General features: G+C 37.1%; 6 protein-coding genes across 6 annotated transcripts; 4 read left to right on the top strand and 2 right to left on the bottom strand.

Moving 5' to 3' along the window:
- Nucleotides 1-170: 170 nt before the first annotated feature.
- Nucleotides 171-1,866, top strand: GCK72_018397 (uncharacterized protein; the record flags this gene model as incomplete). Its single annotated transcript, XM_053732532.1, has 8 exons — nucleotides 171-315; nucleotides 366-500; nucleotides 559-806; nucleotides 851-1,081; nucleotides 1,127-1,237; nucleotides 1,281-1,415; nucleotides 1,462-1,721; nucleotides 1,770-1,866. 8 exons carry the CDS (start codon nucleotides 171-173, stop codon nucleotides 1,864-1,866), a joined length of 1,362 nt encoding a protein of 453 aa, XP_053581445.1.
- A 2,468-nt stretch (nucleotides 1,867-4,334) lies between these two features.
- GCK72_018396 (uncharacterized protein) lies at nucleotides 4,335-6,167 on the top strand (the record flags this gene model as incomplete). The annotated part of the gene is made up of 9 exons (XM_003114149.1): nucleotides 4,335-4,364; nucleotides 4,413-4,574; nucleotides 4,636-4,732; nucleotides 4,782-4,966; nucleotides 5,012-5,166; nucleotides 5,280-5,408; nucleotides 5,455-5,584; nucleotides 5,631-5,784; nucleotides 5,998-6,167. 9 exons carry the CDS (start codon nucleotides 4,335-4,337, stop codon nucleotides 6,165-6,167), a joined length of 1,212 nt encoding a protein of 403 aa, XP_003114197.1.
- Nucleotides 6,168-7,142: 975 nt separating this feature from the next.
- GCK72_018394 (uncharacterized protein) lies at nucleotides 7,143-11,925 on the top strand (the record flags this gene model as incomplete). The annotated part of the gene is made up of 10 exons (XM_003114134.2): nucleotides 7,143-7,221; nucleotides 7,306-7,461; nucleotides 7,508-7,649; nucleotides 7,699-7,794; nucleotides 7,855-8,227; nucleotides 8,276-8,332; nucleotides 10,595-10,744; nucleotides 10,791-10,943; nucleotides 10,992-11,474; nucleotides 11,761-11,925. 10 exons carry the CDS (start codon nucleotides 7,143-7,145, stop codon nucleotides 11,923-11,925), a joined length of 1,854 nt encoding a protein of 617 aa, XP_003114182.2.
- On the bottom strand, nucleotides 8,429-9,701 carry GCK72_018395 (uncharacterized protein; the record flags this gene model as incomplete). Its single annotated transcript, XM_053732531.1, has 5 exons — nucleotides 8,429-8,737; nucleotides 8,786-8,988; nucleotides 9,037-9,275; nucleotides 9,324-9,485; nucleotides 9,604-9,701. 5 exons carry the CDS (start codon nucleotides 9,699-9,701, stop codon nucleotides 8,429-8,431), a joined length of 1,011 nt encoding a protein of 336 aa, XP_053581444.1.
- A 517-nt stretch (nucleotides 11,926-12,442) lies between the features above and the next one.
- GCK72_018393 (uncharacterized protein) lies at nucleotides 12,443-12,878 on the top strand (the record flags this gene model as incomplete). Its single annotated transcript, XM_003114055.1, has 2 exons — nucleotides 12,443-12,566; nucleotides 12,778-12,878. 2 exons carry the CDS (start codon nucleotides 12,443-12,445, stop codon nucleotides 12,876-12,878), a joined length of 225 nt encoding a protein of 74 aa, XP_003114103.1.
- Nucleotides 12,879-13,226: 348 nt separating this feature from the next.
- Nucleotides 13,227-14,791, bottom strand: GCK72_018392 (uncharacterized protein; the record flags this gene model as incomplete). Its single annotated transcript, XM_053732530.1, has 7 exons — nucleotides 13,227-13,509; nucleotides 13,552-13,665; nucleotides 13,708-14,039; nucleotides 14,088-14,223; nucleotides 14,273-14,349; nucleotides 14,395-14,674; nucleotides 14,721-14,791. The coding sequence occupies 7 exons, from the start codon at nucleotides 14,789-14,791 to the stop codon at nucleotides 13,227-13,229; spliced, it is 1,293 nt and encodes a 430-aa protein (XP_053581443.1).
- Nucleotides 14,792-16,980: the final 2,189 nt, after the last annotated feature.

Genomic DNA, 16,980 nt, shown 5'->3' with positions numbered 1-16,980 from the left:
GTATTCGCTTTTACTAAAACCATTGCTGAACCTATTTTCTTTTCCCTAAATTGTCAGTCTCTGATATTAGAAATGCATGTTATGACCTTCTGTGGCGTTCTATCTTATCTTCTTCATCCAGTTTTTGACGCTTTTCTGTGTTTTATCTTCTGAATCTATACAATTTTCAGATGAGGCTACTCATCTTCTGTATATCATTTTGTATTCTATTCATATCAAAATGTAGTGCAGTGGGTACAGTCCCTGATCAAGTTCATCTTTCTTTCACTGGAGATATGACTGAAATGGCTGTGGTATGGAATACATTTGCGGATGGTAATACCCATCTTGTTTTGAAATCAACAACTTCATTTCAGCTTCCCAAGATGTATCTTATGGAAAGAAAGGAAGTGGAGCTTCATCAACAGCTAAAGGATCTTCTGAAGCTTGGGTTTACGGTGGAATCACAAGATACCGACACAAGGCTACCATGACTGGATTGGATTACTCCTCGGAATACGGTTAGTTTTTCTTCTTTTCTCAAAACTTCTTTTTAAAATCCAATCATTTCCGTTTCAGAATACACCATCGCCTCCCGCACTTTCTCATTCAAAACCCTCTCAAACAATCCTCAAACTTATAAAGTTTGTGTCTTCGGTGACTTGGGATACTGGCATGGAAACTCGACAGAAAGTATAATTAAGCATGGACTTGCTGGAGATTTCGATTTTATTGTTCATCTTGGAGATATTGCTTACGATTTGCACACGAACAATGGAGAAGTTGGTGACAGTTATTTGAATGTTTTCGAGCCACTCATTTCCAAGGTTAGTTTGCTTTTGAGAAATGACACGTCACGAATTGAATTCAGATGCCTTATATGGTAATAGCTGGAAATCATGAAGACGACTACCAGAACTTCACAAACTACCAGAAAAGATTCGCAGTTCCAGATAATGGACATAATGATAATCAATTCTATAGTTTCGATTTGGGCCCTGTTCATTGGGTTGGAGTTAGTACTGAGAATTACGGATACTATTATACATATGGAATGGATCCAGTGATGACACAATACGACTGGCTGAAACGAGACTTGACGGTGAATATTATTTCTTTTTAGGAATTCAAAAATAGTCTTTTTTAGGCTGCGAACTCAAATCGTGCCGCTCATCCCTGGATTTTCACTTTCCAACATCGTCCATTCTACTGTAGCAATGTTAATTCTGCAGAATGTCAATCATTTGAAAATCGATTGGTAAAATAATGCTTCTTTATAGTTTCTTAACACTTGATTATAGGTTAGAACTGGCTGGTTGGATATGCCTGGATTAGAGCCACTTTTCCTTCAAACTTCTGTTGATTTCGGATTCTGGGGACATGAACATTCGTACGAGAGATTCTATCCAGTTGCAGATAGAACATATTGGAATGATGTGAGAACCTTATTATTTCATCATTTTCTGCATATTTTAAATTTAGGCCAACGCCTATAGAAACCCTAAAGCTCCAGTATATCTCATTAGTGGATCAGCCGGTTGTCACACTCCAGATGCCTGGTTCACTGATCAGCCATGGCCATGGAGTGCGGCAAGAAATAATGATTATGGATGGTCCATCGTAACAGTTGCCAATAGAACTCACATTCGTGTCGAGCAAATATCTATTGACAAAAATGAGCAGACCGTTGACGATTTTTGGGTGATCAAGGATGAAGGATTTACTCATTCTGGGGAGATGAGGTAAAGTAAATAACACCAAGGTCTCGATGTTATATTTTTGTTTTTCAGAAGAGCCAGTCCTGGAATCAAGTTCCCACCTCAAAAATGTCATTTCAAAGATGTCGCTTGTCAACGATCATTAAAAGAAATAAATGAAGAGCTTTGAACGAATAAAGTTTAGGAAATCCCACTAAAATTAAAGAAATTCACTTTCTTAGTTTGTAGTCATATTTTGATTTCTCTCTTCTCGTTTTTCCCAGATGACGTCTATTTGCGTGGTTTTGTGGGAATCGCCTGTCCCCATATTGACTTGACTTGCAAGTGGATTCAATTTGCAGATTAGTAGAAGAAGAAGAAGAAAAAGAAGGTGTGGAGTAATGTAGAGAAAGAGTTAGTAGAAAACTAGAGTTCAGAAAACTCAAATTGAAACGACGTTCAGCTTCTACCGAAATCTTGTTTGAAACTGAACACGATCATATTTCGATTACTAGATTCGTAAAGTTGACTACAATTATTTTTGAATTCATGTCACTTTTACTCCCATCAGTATGTGTCATCGATGTGAGCTGCGTGGACTTTCAGCTAACTACGTAATCAAATTCAATCTTCCCAGCTTTAGCATACAATAATTGTAGGTATATAGTCAGAAACCTACGTTCTCCATTCCTTGAAATGGGCGGAGCTCCGAACACGTAGAAATTCGTAGAAAAGGGGCTTCCTGATCACCGAACGACTCGGTTCTCAATTGGATCCAGTATTTACATGTTCCGTTTTCCATATCCTGACTCATCCATAGATCTGAGAAGCAGATGTTTCAAAAACTTTTCAGGTTGGTATGTTTTCCATGACAGGTGTCAATATCACATGACGTTCGGTTCATAGAGTCATAATAATTTTGCTTGGTTTTTGAAGTTTTCTCATGACTTTTATAATTCGATTGTTCAAGACTTTCAAGTTTTTGATTCAATTTTGAATTCCTCATAGTCGGTTTTCCTTTTTTCAAAATAAGTGGGAAATTGAAATCACAAAACTAGAGTGACTAACTGAGTTATTGTTCTAATCTCTAAAGGTAGAACCTTTTGAATTCGTCAACATTCTTTTCCATTTCTTCATCGTTTTCTTCCATTCGAGACGACGACATCTAATCTCGTTTTCTTTCTCACGAGCCACATTGATTTATGTGATAGAGGAGAAGGCTCCATGGTGAGGTGCTTTTTTCTCTTTTCAGCTCACACTCACTTTCTTCTTTCGGTCTCTATTTAACCCAGTCTCAAACCAACCATTATAACGACTTATTTCAATCTTGAATGTCACGTCATTCGTTTTCAAAGACCTTGCAATTCATCTACTTCCTGATACTTAGCTCTTTCTGAAAGAGTAGAAAACGAGATGAATCATATTCGTATAGTGTAGGAGAAGAGCTACCGTATACCTGCATCTCGGATAAGCCGATACAATTTCCATGAGAATAGAAAAAAAGGAGGAGAGGAACGCTCGCTTTCATCTATAATCCTTTCGATATAAATTCTGTTCAATTCTGCTGAATGGTAAAAAGAATTTGAAAATTCAAAAAGAAAGGGACGAGTTTTCGAAAGTTGGTTTTCTAGAACCCTTTTTTGATTATTCGTAACTGACAGTTAACTCTTCTGTGATCGTTGAGCATTAAATTTGTGTTTCTGTTCAAACTTGTTCACTTCTGACTCACATAATTTTCAATAGGTTACTTATCAAAATTTGAATTCCCTAAAGAACTAGTTTTGCAAAGTAACCATGAATGACAAAGATAATTCAAGCCCAGTCTTTTCAACTTCATCAATAACTGACACAATCGTGTGTTAGGTTTCTAACTCTTTATCATGTTTCTGAGAATATTTTGCAGAAGATCTTGAATTGAAAATTCAATGTTCCATATATGATTGTTTCCATTCTCTAACAGATGTTTCCCGAGTTTTTCAGACCTAATCATTGATTCTTCACAATAAATTAGACTGACCATTTGATATATTTCCATATTGTTCGAATAAACGTGATCAGCAAGAATTCAATTAAACTCTAATTAAACTCTAATTACTAGTAAGTTTATTCAAGTTCCAGTTTTAGAATTTGCGACTTCATGTGTGAGAAAACAAAAGAAGAGTAAGAAGACGTAAATAAGGTTCAACATTCCATTTTGCAACAAAAGTTAGTCAAGTGTGAATAGAAATGTGTGAACATTTTCTGATTCTTCAGTTTTAGTCTCCATCGAAATTCGTTTCATTTCATACCAAATCTCAAATTCCTCTTTTTCTCTCTTCAATGAACCAACTGATCCTTCCAATATCCTCAATTTCTTCCTTTCGAAAGGTAAAAAAGAGAAAATCCATTTGAGAGCAGTAGTCGTGTTGCTTGCGACAAAATAAGTGGATTTGATCCAATTGTCCAGGTATTATATTTCTTTTTTTTCTTCTTCCTTTTTTCAAGAAAAGAATAAATCCGAAGGGAATGAAAAGGGGAAAAAGGAATTGTGTTCTTATTCATCATTTTTTGAGTTGGGAATTTTTATCTGTTTGATTTTACTTGATCCGCTCAAAAAGTTTCATATAAAAAAACTTATTTCAGATTAAAAAAAATTAATATATCAAAATGTGGTGAGTGATGGGCTGCAATTTTTCTTCTCAAAGCAAAGTAGGTCTTGAGTTTTTTGAATCATTCCCTGAATCTTCTGAAATTTAGGTATCCGATATTGGTAACGCTTCGGATAAAACACCTCCAGCTCCAGATGCCAATGGAAATGATACGAAAGTGGAGCCAGTTGCACAAGGAGCTGGAGACGAAGCTGTTGATAGAAAAGAAGCTACTCCAGTGCCTCCGCCATCGATATCTCCTCAGGTTACGGTATGTTTGAAAGTCTGAAATGATTTATTTGTTGAACTTTCAATAAGCCTGCTTTTTCCAGCTCCAAGTTCCCGAAATTCGAGCATCTCGCTCAGTGACTCCAGCTTCTCAGAAATCTGATGATCAACCCTACAGCCATATTAGACTTCTTCTTCTAGGTATCCCATTCTATTTCGGCACAGTTCAATCCATTTCTATTCATTTCAGGATCAGCTGAAAGTGGAAAAACAACAGTTCTTGAACAAGTTCGTTTGCTCTATAAACAACACTTCACTGAATCCGAGTATTTTCATCGACGAGCTTTCATCTACCATAACATTTTTAAATGCATCAAAGCACTATGTCGTGCGATGAAAATTTCAGACATACAGTTTTCAGATCCGATTAATATGGTGAGCAGTTAGCAGGAGTAGCAAATAGTTAATTTTGATGTTTAGGGTCGTGCTCAATCAATAATTGCTGACGAGGAGAATCACTATGGATTATTTTCAAGAGAACTGGCCGACAAGATAAAATGTATTTGGCAAGATAAGTCTATGCAGAAACTTTACGCTCGAAGGAGTCAATTCAATTTGAATGATTCTGCAAGCTAGTGAGTTTCTTTTCTGGTTTCAAGTAGATTTTCACCTGTGACCTACTTCACTCTGATTCCAAAAGTTTAATCCATTATTCTGCTTAAAAGATTACCATTCATTGATATTGCAGCTTTCTGAACAACCTTGATAAAATAAATACGACGGATTATAAGCCGTCTGATAGAGATCTCATAATGGCTTACGTGCCAACTTGTGGAGTTCAAAACGTCATTTTCACTGCTAGCAATCAATCTTTTCAGTGAGCCATTTTCTAGTTTGTTCGATGACAAATACGACAATTACAGACTTTTCGATATTGGAGGTCAGAAGATAGACCGAAGGAAATGGGCACTACAGTATGAGGGAATCGACGCTATCTTCTTCTGTTTAGCCATCTCAGAATACGATCAAGTGATGAGTGAAGACATGGTTACGGTAAGTCACTCATTACGAAACATTATCGAAGCGTCTTTAGTTTCAGAATCGTCTTGACGATGCTCTCTCATTACTCAAAACAATAAGTGAGGAGCCAATGTTTGCCACCACTCCGATTTACTTATTCCTCAATGAGATTGATGTTTTTTGCGAGAAACTCGATGTGATTCCGCTGTCAAAATATAAACCGGATTTCAAAGGTGAGAGATAGGAAAAAGAAGAAGAAGAGATTGGACAAAAAGATCAAATGATAAGATATATCGTCTTCATCTTCTAGAATTTCCAAAAAGATTCTCGAGTAGGAAAATGGGGCCGAATGGTCTAGTGGTATGATTCTCGCTTTGGGTGCGAGAGGTCCCGGGTTCAATCCCCGGTTCGGCCCATTCATTTTTCATTTTTCATTGACTTTTCAGGTGGAGATCAAGACGACGCTCTCGATTTTATGGAGTCTCTGGCGTGCGAGGCACTTGGAAAACGGGACCGATCACTATACCGTGTCTACCGATGCATTGCAATAGATACTCAATTGATGGCTGAATTATTATCAACTGTATTTAAAGATATCATGAAAAGGAAAAGATAATCATTCATTTTTCTTTAGTTTAAAAATATTCTAATTTGATTGTCACTTTCTAATCATTCCTGTAACATGTGATTGTATAATTTATCACACTTGTCACCATGCATATTCTCACTCAATTAATGAAAAGAAAACGTTGAAAAAAGTGAAAGAGATGGATTTATTCTTCGTTTTTTTCACAGTCTCCCAAAAGAGAGAGACTTGATTAGATATATGCTAATGACATACCGGTCTCAATCTTAATTTCTTTGTGTCTCTCAAATGTATATAGTCTTGTCAAGACGATGGTATCTTCTATAATTTTTAGTACATCTGGGAGAATGAAGTGAAAAGAGAATTCATCATTTGCGATTACTTATGATTTCATTGACTTTAATTGTGGTTTTCTTTTTTGCGGAAGCTGTGATTCCAGCGAATAAAAAACCAAAAACTGCAACAACAACTCCTCCAAAACTTTCCAGTTGTCAGGTTAGTTTACTCTTTTTTCAACTCAAAAATACCCGATTTCAGTGGGTTTTTGGAAACGGAACAATCGCCTCAATGCCAAAACGATGGCGTCCGACCTATGATCTTTCTTCCTCTTCAACCTCATTTCCTAGTCAAACATCATCATAAATCTTCACTCTATTTTCTTCCAAATTATCTCCAGATGTGCTCTTTTCCTCATTCTTTTCTTCCCAACTCTTCCCATTCATTTTCATTTTTTCAACATTTTCGTTCTTTTCGTTTGCCAGTTGCTCTCTTTTCGACGAACATGTTTTTGTCACTTTTCACTTATCACCCCGCGTCGGATTATCAATCAAGACTTTGGAGTCTCTTCAAATTGCTCAATGTTTTTCATCTTGAACCTGTCAAATTTCATTCTTTCAGCGGCCTTCGCCACTGGATCAAACTCTATTGTTTTCAAAATAAATCTGATTTTTTCACACTCAACTTTTGTTACTTTTTGTATTTTTTCTGCTGAAATCTGAAAGAAAGATGCTCTACTTCGAAGATGCACTTTGGATTCGAGAGAACTTTTGGAAGGACACAATTGGAACACTTTATTTTGTATTTGGTACGCTGGAAGCTTTCTGTATTTATAGTAGGAATTGAGATACATCAAACGAGGCAATGAGTTTTAGAGTATGCGAAATTTCAGGATTCACAGGAATTGCTTTCCATATAATTCTGATATCAATTCTTCCGGAAATCGCAAATTTCATCTCTCGCCCTACCACTATGATTCTCTCGGCTCAATTCATTGCATGTATTGTTCAGCTTTTTGTAGTTTTTGTTCCAGTTCCAGCTATGATAGGTCAGGTTCAGCTGGTCAGGATATGAATCTATTCGTACAGTTTCAGCAGTCAACAGACCATATTTTGTGAATCCAGTCATGATCAATGTTCCTGCTTTTATTCTCGTATCCTCTCAATGTTTTGCATTTATCTTTATGATGGTCAATGGAGTTCACAGATGTATGAAAGGAATTTCACCAAAGTCAAGGTATAAAATTCAATGAAAACATATTAAATACATTTCGATTTGTTTTCAGTAAGCTGATATTTTTGGACAACGTCGTCTACACAGTAATGATTGTTTCATTTGGAATTTCCGTCTTCTTTTCAGTAAATATTTGTGTACACACAACGTGAGTTAGCATGCAGAACTAGATGCGTCCAGATGTTTTCAATCCCCATTTTTCTTACAGAATCCGTCGTTTCAACCCATCTCAACTCAATTGGAAACTTCAGTATTTTGAAGTTATTTCCTATATTTATCTAATTTCTCTGGTCATTATTCCCACTATTATTTCTCATATTCTATCTCTGGTCAATCTTTCCTACAGAAAACTTTTCAAAAATACTCACTCGTCGGAAGAAAATTTAGAAGAAGAGCAGAATGAATCGTCAAAAGAAACTATCTGCTCAGTATCGTTTTATGCAGTGTTCGACCTACTTTATTGCTTTTGGATCTGTCTATGTTTTCTCTCGTCAGCACCAATTCTCTCTTTGTCGAATGTGTTTTTGACTGCGTATTGGCCACTTCTCACTTCCCTCACATTGGATATTCATATCAGATCGGTTCGTTTTCCAGGAGTTGATCAGGAAATATATTTTTCTTATTTTTAGGCGTTGATCTACAGAATTCGAGGAGTCTTCCAACCACAATCAGCCAACAATCCAATTGTGATTCAAGCTAATAAGAATCACGCAAAGTTTTCAAAATTTTGAACAAAAAACAATAAAATTTTATTATATTCGTGAAATGTTAACTATATAGAACTAAATTAACAAAAATCTACTGACCAATACTATCAAGAAAGTCAAGAAACCGACAGAAAAATTGAAGAAACTTCCAGAATTCGTCTTCCCTGCTCTCATACTTCTCACTGATTTCATTGCTCTCTCAGTATCATAATTGCACAAATGAGCCTGACACAACCACTGCTCCACACCGAGAATTCGTCTATGACCACTCTTCAAATGACTCCAACTGTTCCTCTCGTTTAATGAGATACATCCTTTAGACACTCTTCCATGAGCATCTTGAATCAGACAGAAATCACCATCGCAGAATTCATGAGAATCTACCTGAAAACAAGTTCATTCAGTTGAGTACTCTACTCTTTTTATTGATACCTGACTAGTATTTCTGAAATCTTTTCCCATATAACATCTGACATGTCCTGTCTCGATTTCCGGAATCACTTCATTACACTTATTCTTAGAACACACACAGTCCACCATAGCCGATCGTTTTTCTACTTGAATCCGGTAACAACCATTCGAATAGAGTCCTTGGAATCCTATTGAGTTTTTGAGTCGTACGTCGAAATCGAATTCTGAATTCAGTTTCCTTATAAGAAAGTTAGAACTTATCAATTGCCTACCTGGTAAATCTCCGCAGTTCGAGACACTCAATACATCAGAATTCTGACCTTCTTCTTCAGCAAATGTTTCCGTTTTTGTGACATGACAGTAGTTGGAAGTGCATACTTTCTCACGTCGAGGTCCGACGAACCCGCTACTTATCACTTTACTTTGACATTCTACAGCAGGAAGACGAATTTGAGGAAGAGGACGAGCGGTCTGTTCCGCTCGTTCAACTCGATTGCATAGCGGACCGTCGCTGTAAAACAGACAATTCATCTGAGTTTTCCTGTTGAGCTGCACTTACTCGCAAACGCAAAGTGAAGCGCCCAAGTGATTGGTACGACACCCCACTTTAGCTGTCCACTGCTTGTCAACTCCTTGAAGACATCCTTGTTTAATTGCAAGTTCTGATCGGGAATTCCACTTCCAAACTACACATTGAGAGCCTTCGCAAGGTTGTTGGCAGCTAAAGTTGTTATTTTTAATGTGAATGTACAGAAGATTCTCTACTATTTAAATAGATGAATTGAGACACTTTTGAAGAAAATACAAAAGATGCCAAATGATTCATTCTACAAACCTACCGTAGCGCACCCTGAAAATCACTCTCGCAATTGAAACAGGTTATTGTTGTCACAATTACAGCGTTGCTAACCAAAATGATGAATGAAAGGAATAACATGTTCTTCTTTTTTGTTACCAAAAAGCAGAACGAAAAAGAATAACTAAGTGAAGAAGCAGAAGGAAAAAGCAGAAGACGTCGTCGTGTCCACTCATTGAAGAAGACGGGAAAACGACGATGAAGATTCGATTGTCTTCTCTCTTTTGAGCGTTGATTTCAACTTCGGATATTCATTGCACGCAACTTCTTTTTCGATTGTCCTCTTCGTCGAAATCTAATTTTCTATTCAACTCTATTTTCTTTCTTTCTGACTCGAAATTTTGATATGAGATGACGCAAATAGAAAGACAATCAACAATGCCTCATTGAGCACATTTCAAATCTCATTTTGTGTCCTGACGACCCTTAATAAGAGGTTGCCAAATATACTGTAGGCATCAATTTCCAAGAGAACATCGGGAACTGAAACGACACATTCGGCCACTAATCAATTTCAGATTTCGGCGGCAATATTCAGGAATGTCTTCGTCCAGAATTTATTGGCCTCATCAATTCTAGATTATTTCATCAATCTTACTTCGAATTCTGAAAACCACAACGTCAAGGTCAACTTATAAAAACAATTCCAACAATAACTTGTGAAACTGTTTTTAGGTCGACCTAATTGATCGATTCTCATTACTTATTTTTACTGTTTATCATCCATCGATCTCCGAATTGTGATTTATTGTCATTAGGTTTCCCGTTCCGTGCAGTTGTTCTCTAACCTCTTACGTTTTTCTCCGTCTCTCGTCTCTAGCACATAGCGACGGAGCGTGTTTGAGGCAAACTCTACTTTTCGCTTTTTTTGAAATTCGAGTTTTCTTTTAGAAATGTCCCTAGTTTTGAAGTAATTTATCTTCAAAATCTAACGAAATAAACTTGTAAAATGTTTATATATTATTTTCTTCCAGATGCTCCGTCTTCTCTCACTTGTACTGCTACTGTTAGCCATCGGGCAAGTGGTAAACAAAAAAGCACAATATCGCACAGAACGAATAAACTTCATCTACGAGAAGGCGTTGCAGCATGTCACCGATCGACAAAATTTAGCAAGACTAGAGGTTTGATTATTTATTTCTAAATATGTGTGGTATTTTCAAATTTCAGAAAGAATTGTCCGGATACGACGCGATTTATTTGGCCTCGAAATCTAATCGTCAAGGTACACAAGGAACCAAAGATATCGAGAAAATCGACGATAAACTGGCAAAGATTCTGGAAAAATATGGGCTTGAGAAAGCTGTGATGGCTTTTAAAGAGGTAAGATTCTATATGTAAAATTTATGCTATTCATTTTTTATTTTTCAGAAATACAAGCACAAGAATCTGCTTCAACAAACAGATGATAACGAACCACTTCCAAGTGGGAAATTCACTGATGAAAACCTTCAAAAACTTTGGTCTCAAGCACAAAATGGAAAATTCTCTCAAAAAGAATTGCATTCTTTACACGGAGAGTTGAAGGAAGTTGAACGGAAAATGCGAGTTTATGAAGATCAATTAGAAGATTTCAAGAAAGTCCCTCACGAAAATTCCATTCATCATGATATCGAAGCAATTGGAGATAAAACCAAAAAGTTGAAAGTAGCCAATAAAGAACTGAACGATCATCTTGACGAAGTTCATCGAAAAGTGACAAGTGAAGAATATTCCCCATTCAGTGAGCCGCGAGTCAAGCGTCTTTGGAAGTTGGCTCAAGAAAATGAGAAACTGTCACAACACGAATTGAATGTGTTAAAAGACGAATTATCACATTTTGAGAGTCAATTAAAGAAGATTGAATTCCATAAGGTGAGTTTTCTGACTTTTTGGTAAAAATTTTCGAGAATCGTGAGTGTTCGTATGTTGGAATATCTCATAATGTGTACTGTACGAACAAAATACAATGTTTGAAACTTTCTAATGAATCGAATGCCAAACAATATTTCAACTAGTTTGTTTTTTTTTGTTTGCTTGAAAGACAACAATAAAAACAAACTAAATCAACAGAAAATCAAATTATTTGCTTTATTCCTCCTTTTTCAATGATAACGAATAATTTCAAAACAATGTGAAAAATGCAATAATTTTTTTTCAGGAGGAAGTGTCTCGCCTTCAAGAAGATGCAGAAGAACGTGGAAAGGGCAAAGCTCAAGTTTATGAGAACTTGGAACTTAGCATCAAACATGAGAAGTTGAATCGAAAAGCACGAAAACTGGAAAAGTATTTGGAAGAGAAGATTATCATTCACCGAGAGCTCTAAACGGTTGCCATGTATATTTCTCGAAACCTACTCACTTTTCCCTTTCCCATATCGTATCATATCTTATCATGAGCTCAAACATACGTGCATTTTGCCATAATAATGATAATAATAGTAGACTTTTGATCTTGTAATTTTACTACTTAGATGTTTTTTTCTCCAGTCACGTGTCTCTCTTGTTTTTAAGGCCCCCAGTCGCATTTCAGATTGTGATAATTTCTGTATTTTCGGTTCATAATGTATTTCAGTTGTGATATTAATGTTTTTGCTAGATTTCATGGTGCTCGTTGGATTATTTGTAATAATCAAGCTCCGCCCCCTGTTATAGTTCATAAGTATAAAAGCCTCAAATGTTTTTTGATACCATATGCTCCGCTCTCTTGTCCTCTTCAGGCGTTATCACCAAACACGCCTTTTCAATATCTTTCTTATCACTTTCATTTTTTCAACTTTTCAATGTTGCCATCTGTTGTGCTTTTTCCTTGTTTCATAATCAAAAAAAGAAGAAAGTTTCCAGATGTTCGATCGTCTTCTGTCGCAGTTCAGCCGAAAGCGTGTCGCCTCCGAGAGTGTCGTCGCCCAGCAGCAACTGACCGACAAGACGAATGTCTATACTGTTAAACCGCAAGATCCAAATCTTGGTGAGTTTTATAAGGAGACTTACTAGTTAGAACAGTTATCAGTAATGTTTTTTTTTCAAATTTTGAATCAAGAAATTTAAAGAAAGTGAATTTGAACTTTCCTTATCTCGTTTGCTTCATTTCTGTACAAACAACTCTTCCTAATTCTGTATCTATTGTCTTTTGACATCATTCCATCGTCACTAAAATTCAAATAATGTTTCAATTTCAGAAAAGAAACAGAAGTTTACACCGGTACAAAAAGTGTGCCTCAAGTGTCTGGCTGGTGAGAGTGGCCACATCACACACGTCTTGTCGAATCTTTCCAATTGATGCTTCAATCAGTTGATCCGCAAGTTCAACTTCTAATCTGTATCATTTTAATTGTTTTCACTTATCGCTATTAAATTTTTATCTAAATTATCTATATTGTTCCCTCTTCTCCAAAGAGTCTGTTGTTTTTCCCCTGAACCCCCTTGTCTCGACGTACTTTGTATATATGTACTTGTATTCCCACATCCCCGTTTTCTTCTGATATCACAGTACAACTACCAACATAATTTCGAAATCAAGTTTCGAAACATTTTATATGAATTTTGAATAAATTGAAATCAATTCAAATTTTTTAAAAATTTATTTCTTACAATAATCAGATTTTCAGAAATATTACACTTATGAGATTCAATGAGACAGCACCTTCGACAATCCGAGTCTTGCATTTTGCATGTCATGTACATGACAATAAGCACGCATAAATGGTGGTCCAAGCATCCAAGCTGGGTAGAATCCTCCAGCAGTCAATTCATAGAATGCGAACATACATGGTCCTGGTCCAGCAGAAACAACGAATGATGTGGATGGCATGTTATAGGTTTTTCCGTTGATTGTGAATACAATATCTGGGACAACAGCGTCGCAATCGATGAAGAATGCTCCAGTTCCAGGGACATATGTGGCACCGACACTGAAAATTCGAAATAACACTTCAAATATTTTCCAGACTTACACTTTAGCGAGACTAGTGACAACACTTTTTGGAGCTCCGATGAAAGAGGCAGCGGTGTCAGCTGCAGCCTGCCATCCGGAGGTTGGAGTTTGGCTGAATGATCCAGAGGAGACACTGCAAATATTATTTTGCGTTGCGAAAAAAAAGAGTAATTACCCAGAAAGCTTGAATTGCCAGAATGTGTTTGTTGTCAATGGAACCCAGTCAACATTCGATTCACAATGAGTTGTGTCAAGTCCTCCAACTGTGAATGCTCCTCCGTTGATCTGAGAAGTTGGACCGATTTGAGCAAGATACACAACGAAGTATGGTTGATCTAGTTTTCCTTGATTCATCAGATTGAAGAGTGGTGGAATTTGTTGGTTTACTGCGAGAGCTGGCCATCCGAGTCCAATGATTCCGTCTTCTGGCTGCTTTCCGAAGGCCTCTCCGATAGTTGTGGCTTGACCAAAGACTTGTCCGGTGGCGCAGACAGAGGTGTTGGTGAACTGAAAATTATGATGATTAGCATAATGCAACTTCGTCCCAGAACTTACACAGAAAGTATCAACTCCGAAGAAACCCTTGACTTCTCCAGTATTGTAGGTCATATCGAACTTCTGTCCATTGGTAACATAGGTCGAGGATTGAGTAGAGTTGAATCTATGCTTGGATTGGCAAGCATCAGTTGTTCTGAATTAAAGAAGTATATAATATGATCAATGAAGATTTCAAAACTTACGAAAGAACCTGAGCTCCAGCAACAGTTTTTGTGCAGCACTCCTCTTGACAGAAAGTAAGACAAGCATCATATGGAGTCTGAATGCATAATCATTCAACTGAAAATATGTCGAATTCACTTACAGATTTGCAATAACTTCCACAAGTGGCATCCTTTCCTCCGGCACAAGTGATATCTGGCACCCACAAGTTGGAAGATCCGGAATCGATGAAAAGAACAAAGTTTTGAGCTGGAGTTCCCATACTGATTTGGACCATGTATGCCATGTCCTCGTAATCAATGATTGGGGAGGACGATGAAGCCAATTGAAGACTATTTTTGGCGAGCAACTCGTTACGTTCTTTCTCATATTCTGCCAACTTTCCCTCTGCATTCATTCGTTGACGAAGATTTGGTCGGTATCTGAACAACACTTGAATTACAATTGCATAACATCGTCAAAACGTACCCAATGTTGAATTGGTGGACTTCTGCAGAGACCACGGCCAACAAAGCCAACAACACGACGAACATCTTCATGTCGGTTCCTGTCCACTTTCACAGTATTTACCTGAAAACCTCGAAGTAAACAATAAATCAAACAAAAACGTAAATTGCAACTGCAGCGAAACAAAAAATTAAAGAGAAACTTCTTGGCGACACTATCAGCACGGCATTGGAATATATAGTGGAGATAGGAGGAGCAGAGACATATGATGCAACTAATGACTATCATATTATGTCTCAAATGGGCGGCTTGATGTTGAAGTTCACCGACTCAGTTTCCAGAATTCTTTGACTCCGGATTGAGAGTTTCTTGTGGTTTGTGTTTCGTGTTTAGCCATGTTTCCGTCATACTGTAATGGCAACTGTTTTTGTTTTGAAAGAAACCAACTCTGAATAATGTGGGATATAATTCAATCAGTTGTAACTTCTACAGATCCTTTTTTATTTCCTGAATATTTTTCATTATCCTTCAGTCTTTTGTGATTCGTCAACGCAACACCATTCTTTTTCTACTACTCCATCGTACAAAATGTTTACAATATTCGATTTGATCGACTGTTCCGTCATTCTTTCATCATCAAAATCATATTCTAGAACTGGGAATAAACTCACCTTATCAGACTAATAATCTTCTTCCAGTAATCATCCTGGTTTCCGTTAACTTCCTGATTACATGTTATCGATAGTCGCATAAATAAGCTGGTCCTTCATTTCAAATTTGAGAATTTCGAATCTCTTATATTCAAAAGCAGGTCTAGATTGTGAAAAACAGCATAATGAATTTATTGACTTCATTTATCTGGGAACTCATGAAATTTCGAAAAAGGCGTGTTGCTTAACAATAAAATAATTAATGTAATGAATGAAAGCTCTTGGGAACAATTCTACCCGGATAAATACTGATCTGAATGAAAGACAATAAATTGGAAGATCTAGGTAATAGAATGGAAGAAAAAATTAATAGTTAAGTATATCACAGAGATAATTTTGGAGATATGGAATGAAATGAGATTCTAGAGTACTAATTGGTTTATACAGCCCAACTTCTTTTGCGGTTGTAATAATCGAAATGGTAAGGAAGTGAAGGTTGGGAATGATGGAAGTGTTGATGGAGGTGTTGATGATGGAACAAAAAATTGGATTGACCATAATTGGTTGGTGGACATGACATGGGAGGAGGTGTCTGCATTTGGGACATTTGGAGATTCTGATGGTGTAACTGTTGTTGTTGTTGCTGTTGCTGGAGGAGTTGTTGTTGTTGTTGTTGCTGTTGAGGATGAAGTTGTTGCATATTTGGGTGACCATCGAATAGAGCGGGTCCTAGATATTTGTAAAGTTCTGCAGAGTCAAATGCATTCGGCATAGAATGGCGATGACCCAGATTTACATTCGCAGGAATTGAATGTGATGGAGGAGGAGTTGGAGATTGCTCAACTTGACGAAGAATCTCATCAACTTCATCTTTCAACTCAGGAAGAACGTCATTTGATGGAAGTATGTCTTCTAGATTATCTAATGGGAATGCAGTTGTGTGAGAGAGCAGAGATACATGAAGAGACGCAGAACTTTCAGGAGATGAAGATTCAGGAGTGAAGAATGGAATTTGAGTGTTGATTGGACGCATTGGGATTTCCACTTTGATCTGAAATTGAGGGAATATTTGATTTCTTCTGACTGTTTCAAAGGACTTACCTGATTGAAATCCATGGTTGGAAATCCTTGAGGAGGTGCCATACCACTTCCAATCAACGGTTTCTGCTCCATCAGCATTGGTGGTTGTTCTTTATATGGTGGTGTTTGTGGACTTAATGGTTGTTGTTCTTCCGAAGGTGGAGGGGAATCTTGACAAGAGAATACTGTAGGATACGTGTGTCGCATACTGTAGATCCATGAGTTGGCTTGAAGAGTGGCTGCTTCCAGGTCACTGAAAACGAATTATTGTGATTTGTAGTATGTAGTATGGCAACAAGAGAAAAAGTTCGGCGGTCAGTAACTAAAACAAACAGAGCGCCCCACCGTCCAACTCATGCAGACCATGGCTAATCGCAACTACGGTAGGAAAAAAGAACTTACGTTAGTTTCTGATGAAAACAGTGAATTACATGACGAAGTCGTTTTCCATCGCTGCTCAGTTCGTTATTTGGTCTGATTGAGAATACGGTATGCAGCCATATCCAATCTCCATTTGCAGCTTGTAGTCGAATAAGTGACAGTACTGATCC

Source organism: Caenorhabditis remanei, chromosome V (assembly GCF_010183535.1).
Source record: "Caenorhabditis remanei strain PX506 chromosome V, whole genome shotgun sequence".
Classification (NCBI taxonomy): Eukaryota; Metazoa; Nematoda; class Chromadorea; order Rhabditida; family Rhabditidae; genus Caenorhabditis; species Caenorhabditis remanei.
This window is presented reverse-complemented; position numbering and strand designations above follow the sequence as displayed.